Source organism: Aspergillus mulundensis (genome assembly GCF_003369625.1).
Source record: "Aspergillus mulundensis strain DSM 5745 chromosome Unknown scaffold_6, whole genome shotgun sequence".
Lineage (NCBI taxonomy): Eukaryota > Fungi > Ascomycota > Eurotiomycetes > Eurotiales > Aspergillaceae > Aspergillus > Aspergillus mulundensis.
In genome coordinates this window covers 2272752-2285664 of record NW_020797894.1, presented here as the reverse complement: position 1 = coordinate 2285664, position 12913 = coordinate 2272752, and the positions used below count along the sequence as shown (strand labels likewise).

At 54.5% G+C, this 12913-nt stretch overlaps 6 protein-coding genes across 6 annotated transcripts; 1 reads left to right on the top strand and 5 right to left on the bottom strand.

The window, feature by feature from the left end:
- Positions 1-792: 792 nt before the first annotated feature.
- Positions 793-1863, top strand: DSM5745_06848 (SDR family oxidoreductase; the record flags this gene model as incomplete). Its single annotated transcript, XM_026748864.1, has 1 exon — positions 793-1863. The coding sequence occupies one exon, from the start codon at positions 793-795 to the stop codon at positions 1861-1863; it is 1071 nt and encodes a 356-aa protein (XP_026603168.1).
- A 1157-nt stretch (positions 1864-3020) lies between these two features.
- Positions 3021-4080, bottom strand: DSM5745_06847 (zinc metalloprotease; the record flags this gene model as incomplete). Its single annotated transcript, XM_026748863.1, has 2 exons — positions 3021-3555; positions 3623-4080. 2 exons carry the CDS (start codon positions 4078-4080, stop codon positions 3021-3023), a joined length of 993 nt encoding a protein of 330 aa, XP_026603167.1.
- Positions 4081-6981: 2901 nt separating this feature from the next.
- DSM5745_06846 (uncharacterized protein) lies at positions 6982-7758 on the bottom strand (the record flags this gene model as incomplete). Its single annotated transcript, XM_026748862.1, has 1 exon — positions 6982-7758. One exon carries the CDS (start codon positions 7756-7758, stop codon positions 6982-6984), a length of 777 nt encoding a protein of 258 aa, XP_026603166.1.
- Positions 7759-7987: 229 nt separating this feature from the next.
- On the bottom strand, positions 7988-8506 carry DSM5745_06845 (DUF1993 domain-containing protein; the record flags this gene model as incomplete). Its single annotated transcript, XM_026748861.1, has 1 exon — positions 7988-8506. The coding sequence occupies one exon, from the start codon at positions 8504-8506 to the stop codon at positions 7988-7990; it is 519 nt and encodes a 172-aa protein (XP_026603165.1).
- Positions 8507-8955: 449 nt separating this feature from the next.
- DSM5745_06844 (putative cellulose-binding GDSL lipase/acylhydrolase) lies at positions 8956-9975 on the bottom strand (the record flags this gene model as incomplete). Its single annotated transcript, XM_026748860.1, has 3 exons — positions 8956-9278; positions 9344-9483; positions 9542-9975. The coding sequence occupies 3 exons, from the start codon at positions 9973-9975 to the stop codon at positions 8956-8958; spliced, it is 897 nt and encodes a 298-aa protein (XP_026603164.1).
- Positions 9976-10516: 541 nt separating this feature from the next.
- Positions 10517-11306, bottom strand: DSM5745_06843 (putative urea hydro-lyase/cyanamide hydratase; the record flags this gene model as incomplete). Its single annotated transcript, XM_026748859.1, has 2 exons — positions 10517-10716; positions 10778-11306. The coding sequence occupies 2 exons, from the start codon at positions 11304-11306 to the stop codon at positions 10517-10519; spliced, it is 729 nt and encodes a 242-aa protein (XP_026603163.1).
- Positions 11307-12913: the final 1607 nt, after the last annotated feature.

Here is a 12913-nt window from a genome sequence, read left to right as displayed (position 1 = left end):
CATGTACATACCTACTATCTTTGTTTATGTTCTGTCCGTCAATCTAGCATCTGTCACCGTTGATCTACCTCCATCTAGCCATGTCAAACGTTAGACACTCGTAATTTCCATTCCGTATCGTCGGGATAGTGTGATATTCAAGTGTTATCACCAATCAATACCGAATTCCCAATCCCATCCAGGAAGCCTAGCGACTCTTATTTGAGACGTGAACGCAGACTCACTACCCGGTCCTAGTTAGGGCTCCTGACAAAAAATATATATATCGGACCCCTATGATGGTAGAATCAAACGCTTCCACGACCCCTTCCTTACATATACCGGATGCACATACTGCTTTTACAAAGAATGAGTTCTCGAGATACCAATCTCGTACCTCGTACCTACAGTATAGTTATAGTCCGTACAAATCCACCGGCGTCTTGGCCCCTATTCCAGGCTGTCCAGCTCAGCCTCAACGCTGAGATCCGGCCCCAAAGCCATGCCCCATCCAGCTAGACTGGCCAAGAAAACGGTCTAGCGCCCTGACTCTTCACGCGAGCAGTCCAATCAAGGGACAGGACAGCCCTGTCGCTGTTCCCCACACCAGCAAGCGGCTGGACTCTGGACTCTGGCCAGACTCCAGCTGATATAAAGTCATCTTCATCTTCATCTTCATCTTCATCTTCGTATCCAGCCTCCCTCGTCCAAATCCATCCTCTGCATCGACATCGATACCAAACACACCAGCCCAGCCCTTCGCAATCTCCACCCACCGACATCGATTCCCACCACCACTGCCAGAAAGCAACCATGTCCGACGACGAACCCCCCCTGGTCCTGGTAACAGGCGGCACAAGCTTCATCGCAAAATGGATCATCGCGACCCTGCTTCGCCAAAACTACCGCGTGCGCACGACAATCCGCACCCTCACCCGAATCCCCGAGATCCACGCCTCCCTATCCGAGGCGGGAACCTCACAGGACCAACTCCCATCCCTGCAAATCGTCCACGCAGACCTAACAGCCGACGACGGCTGGACCGCCGCAATGAAAGACGTAACCTACGTCCAGCACGTCGCGAGCCCGTTCCCCTCCGCACCACCAGCCCACGAAGACGAGCTGATCATCCCCGCGGTGCAGGGGACGAAGCGCGTTCTCTGCGCTGCGCGCGATGCAGGTGTGAGGCGCGTTGTGATGACGAGCTCCGTCGCGGCGATTTTGTATGGCGCCGGGAACAAGGAAAAGAAGGTATTTAGTGAGGAGGACTGGACGGATCTGGATGGGGGGCGGGGGGATGTGGCCGCGTACCCGAAGTCGAAGACGCTTGCTGAGAGGGCGGCGTGGGAGTTTATGGAGGGCCTTAAGGAGAAAGACGGGGGTAAGGGCGGAATGGAACTTGTATCCGTTAATCCTGTCTGCGTGTATGGACCTGCACTAGGGAAGGAAGATTCCACGACGCTGCATTCCATCACGGAATTGACCTCCGGCAATGCGCTTGGTATACCCAGGGTACAGTATGGTGTTGTTGATGTGCGCGACTGCGCGGACCTGCATGTGCTTGCGATGACGCATGAGAGGGCGGGTGGGGAGCGGTTTATCTGCGTTGGGGAGGGCATGATGTGGATGGGGGAGATGGCGACGCTACTTAGGACAAAGCTAGGAGAGAAGGGGAGGAAAGTGCCGAGTCTCACGCTGCCGGATTTCCTGGTTCGGGCTGTTGCGCTTGTTATGCCTGTTGCGAGGCTCATACTTCCGGATCTTGGGAGGGATCGGGATGTGAGGGGGGATAAGGCGAGAGAGATGCTGGGGTGGAGGTGGAAGTACAGTAATGGTGAGGCGGTTATGGCTGCGGCGGAGAGTTTGATTAAGTTTGATTTCTGATCAGCTGGGGCCATTTGAGATGGATACGGTGTGTTGGATTTGGATGTAGGTAGTATGTACTATCTACAGGTAATCTTGGAGGGTTAGGGATAAAAGCAGTTGTCCATGTTGATAGTCAGGCTAGCCAGCCATTTGGTGGATTGTACTCTGTATATGACGCAATTCCAGACGATAACCCTAAACCATCCATGATGAAGCTTTTGCCTAGGTAGATTGCAGCCTCCAGTAAGACCCAGCAGCAGGGATGAGTCCGAACGGTTCACTAGCAGATCCATGCAGCTTATGAACATGTATACAGCCCATTGGGCCAGCGCTGCATACAGGCCATGTAGGTATGACCTGTGCTACAGAGAAATGACTCCGGTCTACAGAGTACACTTGCATCTCTGAGACCTTTCATGTCCAGCGCTTAGATATCCGAGCCATTTGTCCCTCCTGTATTTCCCTGTAAACTCGGTGCATCCTCCGAAGATAGGGCATGGCAACTCCAGCTCGCCAATACGATCCAGCTGGCCTGCTATCACTTTTAGCCTTCCGCTCTTCGTTGTATCGAGTAACATGCTCGTCTTCCTGCTGTCCCCTATGCTATGCTCCACACCGAGGCAATCCCGAAACCGCGATCAACTGCAAATCGGTACCGAATCAAGAATGCTTCGAAACAGCGCCATCTCTCCACCAGCCACCGATCGTTTCCGTTTTCTCTGGCGAGACTCCTGCCAAGGTTTAATCCCGCGGGTAAAGGGAGGCCCATCCAGGGGTCGACGTTGAAGCTTTGCTGGTTCCTGGATTCCGGGCTTTCTCATCTTCGGCGCAAGGTTCCTTCCACGTTACCACGCTGTCGAAGCCACATTCCACGGACCGGGGCGGATGCGATTGCGAGTTGCGAGTCCACTTCCTGTGGCGATGTGGAGAGAGAGGGGTTTTCTGCGCTCAGCAGGAAATGGGATCTTATCGTGTCTTGTCTTGCCTCGTATTAACATCTCTGGGTATTGTATATACGACCATTATATACTCTATCTATCATTATACAGCCAGTGTACAGCATTCACCCCATATATACACCTCATCCAACCACATATGTACTCCGATATCGCATGTACATCGCTCATGCCTCATCGCCACAACTCCACTCAAGCACCCTGGTTAAGCGGGAGAATTTACCACCCCGACCCAGGCCTGGCAATCTTCCCCTTAAGTCCCAACCCCAACTCAGCCTTCAGATCCGGCAACAAGCCACCCGGACTCCTCCTCCTCATCCCCATCGGCACATAAGCCACCCTCTCCTCCCTCCAAGAATTCTGCATGCGCGTAATCTGCCCCGCCGAAAACGTCGTCAGGCACCGATCATCCGTGTAATCCATAAAGTTATGAATCGGGTCCGGCCCCGGCACAGAGAGCGTATTATTCGCCTCGACGGCCCCCTTGCACGTATCCCGGGATGCGGGGCATCCAAACGCCGCGTACGCCTCGGCCGGCGTGTCGTGGATGTAGTCGCCGTGCCCGTAGCAGCCCGGCTGCGCGGGGTCGTCGTTGCCCGGCTGGAACGTGTGGAAGAGGTTCAGCCAGTGGCCGGTTTCGTGCACGGCTGTTATGCCCAGGTTGTAGGGGGCTTTTCCGCCCGGTAGGGACTGCGGGTCGCAGACGACGCCGTCGAGGAGGAATTCGCGGGGGGTGACGGTGTCGGGGAAGGTACTGGGGTCAATGTTAACGATGTTCTGATGAAAAGTAGTAGAAAAGGTAAGGTTGGGATGTGGCATACGCATAACCCAGAATCCCACTCCCGATCGTGCCGAAGTACAGGTTCAGCGCCGTGTAGTCGCCCCGGCGCAGGGTCGACTTGACCTCGTACTCCGTCGTGCTGCCGTCCATGATCGCCGTCCACTTGTCGTTGTGCGTGTACGAGACATTGACGAGGTTGAACTGGAAGCCTGTGCCCAGGTAATTCTCGTTCAGGACGTCGATCTGCTCGTGGATTTGGGACGGCAGGGTGGTGGCATTGATGCCCGCCGTTGTATTGGAGATAACGACGTGCACGTATGTGTCGACAGTGACATCGAAGACATCCCGCGCCGCCGCAATGCGCGCAGCTTCGCGGTCCTCCTTCTCCAGGAAGTATTTGTGCTGTGCGTGAACGCGCTCAGAGGGGTCGCGGGTGCCGCAGCGGGCGGATGCGAGGGCTGCAAAGCTCGCTGTGAGGAGGGCGGGGAGGAGACGCATGTTTGATCTGACGATGGGTGATGCTGTGCAACGGGACCGGAGCAGAGGCGGCAGCCCCTTTATACGTATGTGGGCGCAGAAATTAGGCATGGTGGGCCTGGTGATACGGGCCCGGTGTCGATCAGGGCGTGGCGATGCTGATAGGGCTCCTGGCTCCGCAAGAAAGACCCGCTGGGAATCCGCGCCAAGGGAAGACGGATTGGAGGATCGTCTATTTATAACAGGGGCGGTTGCGAGTTGTACGGTAATCCTGAGCAATCGGATGCACGCGCTGTCAGCGTCCTGTTGGCTGGCGAAGCGCCGTGACGCTCGTTTGCTGCGGTGAGCTGTCGACCCAGCCATCTTGTACCGTACGGAGTAGACTCACGGTCACTCACCTCATGGAGGCTGTGGCACCTGTTCTTCAGAAGGCTGGTAAACACAAGCACCATCAGAAGGCTGGGCGCATTAGTATTGGCGTTTCATCTGTCGTCCCTTTTCTCCGCTGCTCCCTGCAGATTCCTGCCATTTCGATCGCAACCGACAGCAGGCGTTATCGATAAAGTGGCTGCCTGTGTCCCTACATCATGCGATGTTTCTTGAGTATTGAGGATGAGGCTCAGACTTGCCCCCAGCCCTGATCCTTATCCTTAGACTCCTTAGGCTCTTGCTGCCCCAGTCCCACGGGGCTTTGCTGCCAAACTCCACCTCACAACCCGCGATTTGGGGGCGAGATGGCGATAACATCCCGTTTAACAAAGAGCTCAAAGAAGTTATCCGGTCGCGAACGATCCATTGTCTCGCGAGAACCTATTGTTGACAATGCCGTGGCTTGAAAGACTACGAGCCGGCCCGGGCGCATGAAACAACAGCCCAGCACTGTTTATTTACCTGCAACTGACAAGAATCTCGAAACACCTCGAGGACAGCCGACTCCGAGCCGCGAGGGCATTTTCGACGCATCCGATTTACGATGGATCCATCGCGTCGGCCAATGCCGCCCTGCCCTGGCCTGCCCCGGCCTGGCCCCGACCCGACTCCACCACCTGCAAGTTCAACGGTGTCAGCCTTTCGACCCTATTTGGGGCTTCTCCTCGATAAGCCGTGTCGAGACTCGCTCACGGCGATCTTGGCCAGCACCGAGGATATCCCGTCGCGCCCCCCCTGCGCCCTTTGCGAGGACGCCTTTCGGGGCGAAATCAATGGAGATCACCGGGCCATCGCGGCTGTGTACCTATGCGCAGCCCACGGTTCCAAGCACGAGCGTTGAGAACTTGAGGTGAACTAATTGCCGGAGTATGGCATGGCATTCCATACCTATGCCGTATTTACCTTTGACCCCCTCGGTAAAGGCACGGGGCACCTGCAAAGATCGACATAAGCCCCGGGTCAAGGGTCAACCGTACAGCACCTCACGTTGAGTCGAGGAGCAAGGTGTATCTAGGCCTTATGGATTGGAGGAAGGCCTGGGTCTTCTGGCTCTGAATCCGGCTTGCAGGTGGGTGGATGCGCTCGCCCGTTTCATGCGTAAATGTCCAAAAGTACTATCGTCCATACTATACTAGGCCTAACCACCCGCAGTCCCCCAAGTCTTCCGGAAAGAAAGCTGTGGGATGGCTAGTGAAGTAGGTGTGATTGCCAGATCAACAAGAAGTAGCCTGCGGCATCACGTTGGTCATTGGTCAGGTACAGTAGGTGCCAATGGTACCATAGTACTCCGTATCTAGCAGTGGAGTGGGAATGAGTGCGTAGCTCACTGCGTTCCCACTAAACTACCATAGGTGACGTAGGGAGGTATAAATTAGCAGTAGATCCACGACAACTCCTGTAACAATTATTACCCCAGCTGAGAGTGGACGAACATCTTGTTCACAGCATCTGGTGGTTCCTCCCCCCCGGTGCCCCGATCCCCACTGGCTACCCTAAGGTGGCATTCACCGGGAGATCCAGGTCGATGACAACGGGGACACAGCGCAAGAGCAGGCGTTAGAGACGGGGAATCTTTCCTTTCAACAGAGGCAGGGGTAGGAAAAATGCCGCCTCGAACTTGGATTGTTTTGACTAAAAGGTCGATCCGGCAACAAACGAAGACAACGATTCCAGATGGGAAGCCCTCCAGTGGCGAGAATCTAACTCATAGACATATGCGAGAAAGCGAGCCAGAAGGGTCATGGTGGTTTGTGTTCCCTCGCTCCTGGGATACCCGGATGCTAATTCGAAGCTACCATACATATCATACTCATATCAGCAACGAGCACTGCTGCCAAACTTCCTGTCTCAAGCCCACCGCCCGAGGATCCACGCGACGCAGCTGGAGGATGCCGCCAACTCAACCTTCGCTCGCCCTCGCTCCGTGCGCCGCGCGCCCTTGAACCGAGCATACCCATCCAGCCGCTCAAATGAAACAACCCGTGTATCCTTTCCCGCCGTCTGGACAATAGATAGGACAGGCCTGGAGGATCTCCTGGCGCCTCACACAAAGCGCCTGGTCTTTATTCCGCGAAATATCCTAATACACATCCGCAGTCAAGATGGCAGACGTGATCGCGGGCAATGCGGGAGTTGGCAAGTCGGAAATGCATGACCATGACCTCAAGCAGTAACCGATGTCTTCCTCCACCGTCTTTGGTTGTGCCCTATTCTTATCACCCCGGGCTATCTTGGAATGAAGGATACCGAGCTCGCCAGGTTCAGAAGCAGGCCAAATTGCGTTCTGTTCGTCCCGGTGCGTGCAATCGATGCTGTATGCCCGGTGTCTCGCGTAATCTGGCGGTGGCCAGGACATATGGTATTAAGGGGGTGCAAAATTACCATGTCGGTGGGCAAGCAGTGATGGATCTGTCTCGATGGCGCCGCTTCATCCTTGTCCCTCGCATTCAATCTTCACCAAACCAACAGATGGCAGCGATAGCATCACGACGCTCACCCCTGAACCTCAACTTCCCCACCCGCAGCCCGTCCCAACGCACCCGCCCCCTCACCCCGAACATCCTCACAATCGGACACAGCAGCAGCAGCAGCCGCCGCCGCCGCCGCCGCAAGGACAGACCTCTTCTCCTTCTCAATGCCCAGCCTCTCCTGCGCCGAATCACAAAGCTCAACATCCCCACACTCACACGCCCCCTCCCTGACCCAGCGAAACGTAATACTCCAGCGATCGCCGCGCGCCCGAATCCCATCAGGCAGAGTATCATTCTTCCTCTTCCCAATCCCATGCGTCCAATGCAGGCGACTCTCACCCGAAAAACACATCATGCTGCGCGGCGCCAGATCGATATCGACCTTCTCGTCTCCGCCTTTTCCATTTCTCAGGCGCATGAGCACTGGCGCGCCGAGAGAGAGCGCGTACAGCTGGTCCCAGCCTCGGTGGCTGTCGACGTGCGGGGGGATGCCGGAGCCGGGCGGGTAATATTGCAGGCAGACTTGGTCGGGGGGGCGGGATTCGGTTGTGGGGATTAGGGGTTGCAGCCAGGTTGGGAATGGGATGTACGGGATTGCTGGGTCGATGCCGAAGGTCTTGTAGTCGAAGGTGTAGCCGTAGTGTAGGGAGATCCGGCCGGGGCGGTTGGGCCAGGGGAGGGTGGCGAAGAGGGTTATCAGTTCGGTTTCGTGGGGGATGGTTATGAAGGAGGGTTGGGTGTAGAGGCCTGGGATGGTGGGGTGTTCGGTGAATTCGCTGGAGGGCGCTTGGGGCGTCATTTTGGTGGTGGTGGGATGACGGACTGCTTGAGGGGTCGAAGGAAGAAAAGTTGAGAGGAAAATGCGGGGGACGATCGTATGAGGCGCATAAGTTACGTAAGCAGCTTGGTATGTACTTTATGCGTGCATAGTTATGCGGATGGTAGACAGAGAGAGCATGAACCCAAACAGAAAATAAAAGTAACTTTGAATTCAACCATTGCACTACCAGACCTACATGCCCATAAACCTAAAGCTGAACATCCAAGAAATCCTTAAGATAATCCAACTTCCCAACAGGCACGCCCTTCGCCCTCAAAATCCCATACGCCGTAACAAGATGGAAGAAGAAGTTCGGCATCGCATAGCTTGTCGCATACGATTCCGGCGTAAACTCCGCCTCAATCGGCCCAAGCGGCGCCTTGAAGGTCTTCCCCTCGTTGGCCTTGAGCACCTCAACATCCACCTTCTCCAGCGCCGCAATGGTCTCGTCAATGCGGGCGTAGAAGTCGTCGAAGGTCTTATCCGTGTCTTCTTGCTGGGGCGGCTCGACGAAGGTAGACCGCGCCAGGACCTTGGTTGCTGCGTTTGCGACGATGAAGACTTGGAAGGAGAGGGGTTTCATGTCGTCGATTAGGGAGGCCGTGACGTAGGTTTCTGGGGCGATGTTGTTGGCTTGCGCGTGGGATTCGGCTTTTTGGAGGGTGGTCTTTAGGGATTTGAGGCCCCGGAGGAGGGGGGTGAATGTGTAGGTGTAGAGGGCGGACATTTTGATATCCTTGGTATGGTATGGAGATGGTTGTTTCGGTGGATGGCTTTGCGGTGGCGAAAATATATATTTGGACCAGATGATGGAGGAGCTTGGTGATGGCGTGATTGTGGGGGATTCCAGCTAGCCAGGAACATCCCTCCATTTATACACTAAGGAAGATCCATAGTGTTGCACGAGCGTATTAATAATTGCCCTTCTACGAGATTCCAAACATTTGGAGCATTTCAAAGCGCCAGCCGTTGATTTGTCATACAATTGTGGTGTGTGGGACAGAAGAGCGGTGGACAGGGCACGATACGTATACGGGGTGAGGACGGATAGATTAATGCAGGGATCATTAATCACAAGGCAATTATGCAGTAGCTAAGCATGCCAGTAAGCCTCCAAGTGACAGACAGCGTGTCCAAGCTAGCCCTAGGGCTCCAGACCGGAACTCTATGAAGTACCTAGGTAAAGAAACACCCCCAAGCCTCCGCAACCGCCTGCGCAACCGCATCCTGAATCGCAAGGCCGGGATGATAATCGTTAAACCAGAGACAAGTGACCCCGTCCGCATTATAGCAGTCCGCCGCGTCGCCGCCCGCATCAAGGAGCTCATTAAACACAGGCTGGGTGTCGATGACCTTGACGACGGCATCGGCGTGAGCGGCTGCAAAGGCGCTCGCTTTCTCGTTGAACTGCGTGTTCCAGGACGCGATTGCGGCCTTTAGGTGCGTTACTGTGTACTCTGCGTTCTGGCCTTGCGTGATGTAGGGGGAGCGGTCCGTTGCTGGGGGATGGATTAGCTGGATCCTATGGTAGGGTACACAGACTGCAGGTGTTGGGGAAGCGTACGGGGGACAGTGAGGAGGGCGAAATTCCGCGCACCGCCGTCGTAGATCAGCTCGATCTGCTCGAAGAGCTGGCGGAGGATCTCGGTCGCCAGGGCGTCGGGGTTCGGCTGGTACCAGGATCCGCCGACATCGTTGACGCCCCTTAACTTATAATCAGCGGTGTTCACAATCCAGACCTTGAAGTAATGATCGCACTCACTCCCAGATCGCAAAGAGCGTGTTCTCCGCAGTCCAAGGCGCATAGTCTGGCGGCGGACTCAAGTACTCGTTGAACTCGGCCACCTGGTCAATAAGCGAGTATACCTCGGGTGTATACGGCGCAACAAGGGACGCGTTGACCGTCGCGCCGCCGTAAGCGAGGTTATAGTTCAAGAGCAACGAGTCATTGTATGTTCCGACGAGCTGGCCGATCCAGTTTGCGCCGCCGGCGGATGTCCAGCCGGGGAAGGGGGGGTTGCCGAGGGGGTTAGCCGCGGAGGGTTTCTCGCCGGTTATGTTGAAGCTTGTTGACGTGTAGGAGTCGCCGAAGGAGATGAGGTATTTGGGTGATGCTTTTGGATAGGAGGTGTGCTGGTGGGGGACCGCGAGGGCCGATGAGGCACCTGCAAGAAGGGCAAGGGGGAGGGTCTTCATGGTGACGGTCGGCGGCTATACTTATTTCTAGTAGGCCTTGAAGAAACATGTAATTGGGATGGCCATCGATTTTATGTCTTTCTTCGTGGATGCATCATGGCATTCTTGTCAAGGACCCAGACCCTGTCAGGGCAATGGCTCCGTGCCGAGTCCGGAGATCGTTCGACGAGATTCAAACCAGCAATCTCGACAGCGGAGTGAAGAATGTAAACGTGGGGAAGCTCATCTATCTCGGACAAGCCCTGTTTGACATGCAGGGTAAAACGCGGAGCTGGAGACGGAGCTTCAGCCGTGTCTTGGCCGTGATGAAACAGAGCGAGCTATACGCGGTACAGTCTAGATTGATGGCGACGGACGAAAGGACCCGTGAAGAATTAGGGCATGGGTCTGACCGCGTCTTGGGCTATTGTGGATTGGTAGATCAAAACCAATCGCTCACGAAGTGAAATTCCGTTGAGTCTAGCCCTAACTATCGACATAAGCCACGAAACTGATACCTGCATCTTCCTAGCACTTTCTTCAAAACCCCTCGGAGTATTCTCTACTCATACTTATTATACGGATTCGCCAGAATATGACCCTTGAAGTCACCCAGCGCCGTCGTATGAGCCCAAGGCTTCAACTCAACCTCCTGCTCAACCGTCGCAGCAAAGCAAGAGCTCCATCCCAACCGCGGATAAATCCGAACAACATCCTGGACAGTATAATCACTAACCAGCTCCGCATGGCCCCCGATATTATCTGCCCTCATTAGCTACATATCCTCTCCATACCACAAGAAGAGCCGGAGGGTGTCACATACCGAAAACCGTCGCCAGCTGCAGCAACTGCCCCAACGCCGTAATAGCGCCTACATCCCTCAGATCCTGATGCCGAATAATCGCCTCAGCCACACTCTCCGCCTGGTCGCGGGAGGCTATATCATCGCTAGCATCGCTAGCATTGTCCCGAGTCAGCAGGACATCGAGCGCGATAAACCCGCCAACGAACTCAAAGCTCAATTTCGAGGCATGCAGATTCTCGCGCGTCGTCCCGATATCGTGCAGCATGCAGGCAAGGAAATAGGTTTCTTCGCTGAATGCCCACTCTGGAAAGGCGTGGCGCTTGATGGCGAGGCCGTAGTGGTAGACGCGCAGGCTGTGGTGGTAGGTTGGCTGTGGGAGATGGGTGCGGGCGTATTCTTGGATTCGGAGGGCGAGAGGGGCGGCTGGGATTGGGGTTGACGAGACGGGGATTGCGGGGGGCTTGGAGCTGATGGGGGCTTGTGAAAGGAGGGTTTGGGGGTTTGCGGGGACGGGCGTGAAGCCATGGGTTGTGATTGGGTGGGACATGTTTGTTGTATACAACAGGAGGAGGTAATAGTAGATGGAGAGTCGATTGATGACGATGAAGGGCTCGGCGGGTGAGGATGGCAAGTGGTGATGCTTTATATCACGCAATCCTGGCCTACCCATCCATGGACGCCCGGTGATGTTGTACAGGTCAAGCCTGACCCCAGGCCCCATTGGCCCATTCAGCGTCATCTTACCCCACCAAAGTTAACTTCCTATTGCGGACAAGGACGGTTCTCAGTCATTCGTCATCAGAATTGAGCTGCATGATGAGTTATGATCTTACCAGCCCATTAGAAATAAGCCGCGCCCAGACTGCTCGATAAGAAACTGCACTACACGATATGATAGGTTGAAGTTGATATTGTGGTTGGCCGCACCCGCAACCAAATGCCATAAAGACACCTGCAGTATGCAGGTAGAGAGGAAGCTTAGTTATCTCTATCTATGTCTACTGTTTCAGCGCTATTAAGCCCAAGTGGGCATGCACTGAGAGCTTCTAAATCGCTGCTAATATCCCCAAGTTCATGAGGGGCTTGGAGGAATCTGCATATTTCAGGTGCGGCTATTTGACTCCTAAATGTCAAATATCGTCCGCCTATCTTAACCAGGTACGTAAATAGCACTCCAAACATACTTGTTGGCAAGAGAGAGAAAGGTCCCATTAGGCCCCAGAGTGCGCGCAGCGAGTGTAATGCAGCGGTACCACGTCCCTAGACCACTTTTACTAGAGAACAGTTCGCACCCTTGCTATAGAAAGAACTAAGCCCACACGCCTGAAGCCTTGTAGTATCCAGGTGTCTGTAGTTCTACCCAAGCTGCTATTCGGAGTTATTGTATGTCACCTACACTTCATCTTTGTACCGCAACTCTTGGTCTTAGCCAGACTGGCCAGAGTGGCACGCAGGCTAGCCAATGGAAGGTTCAAACGCACAGTGTTGTCTGAGAGGTTGGTATAGTGCTCAAGAAGCCCTATTCCAACAGTATACTCAATGTACAAGGGCCTTCGCTATAACAGAACCGATAGAGCGAGGGGTGCTGAGCGCGTACAAATAATATCGAGACCTAAGCGGAGATAGGGAGGATCTTAGGACCTTGAATTATCACTCGGGTAGATGGAGTCGCTCACCTTAGAGAACTGTCCATTAGCATGCATTAATCCAGTTGCTGACATGGTGTAAGTAGTCACTGTTTACTATTTCTCCCAGTGTACGTCATCACTCTTGTACCAGACAAAGGGCTCTCATATCCGCAAACTCGATGACAGAATCCTTTTGCCGGAGGTCTTGAGCTATCGCCACCTTGCAGGCTACATGGAAAGACACAAAAGCATACCACGTAAAAGGAGAGAGTCGACGGTTGCTTGATGGTATATTTGAAAATGTAAGATCACGTAGGGCACGTTCCTGCGTATCACTTCGCTGCAACCAGAGCGCTTTGACCAATCATGCGTAGAGACCGGTTAGATCGAGATTGTCATGGATTTCCAAGTTGGAGACCTGCAGATCTGACGTGAGATGGTTGTCTGAAAGCAAATACATGATCGCTCTGCAAAGTCGGGGCAGCCGTAGTAACAACGTCAGCGGCCGCCACACTATATGGAATTT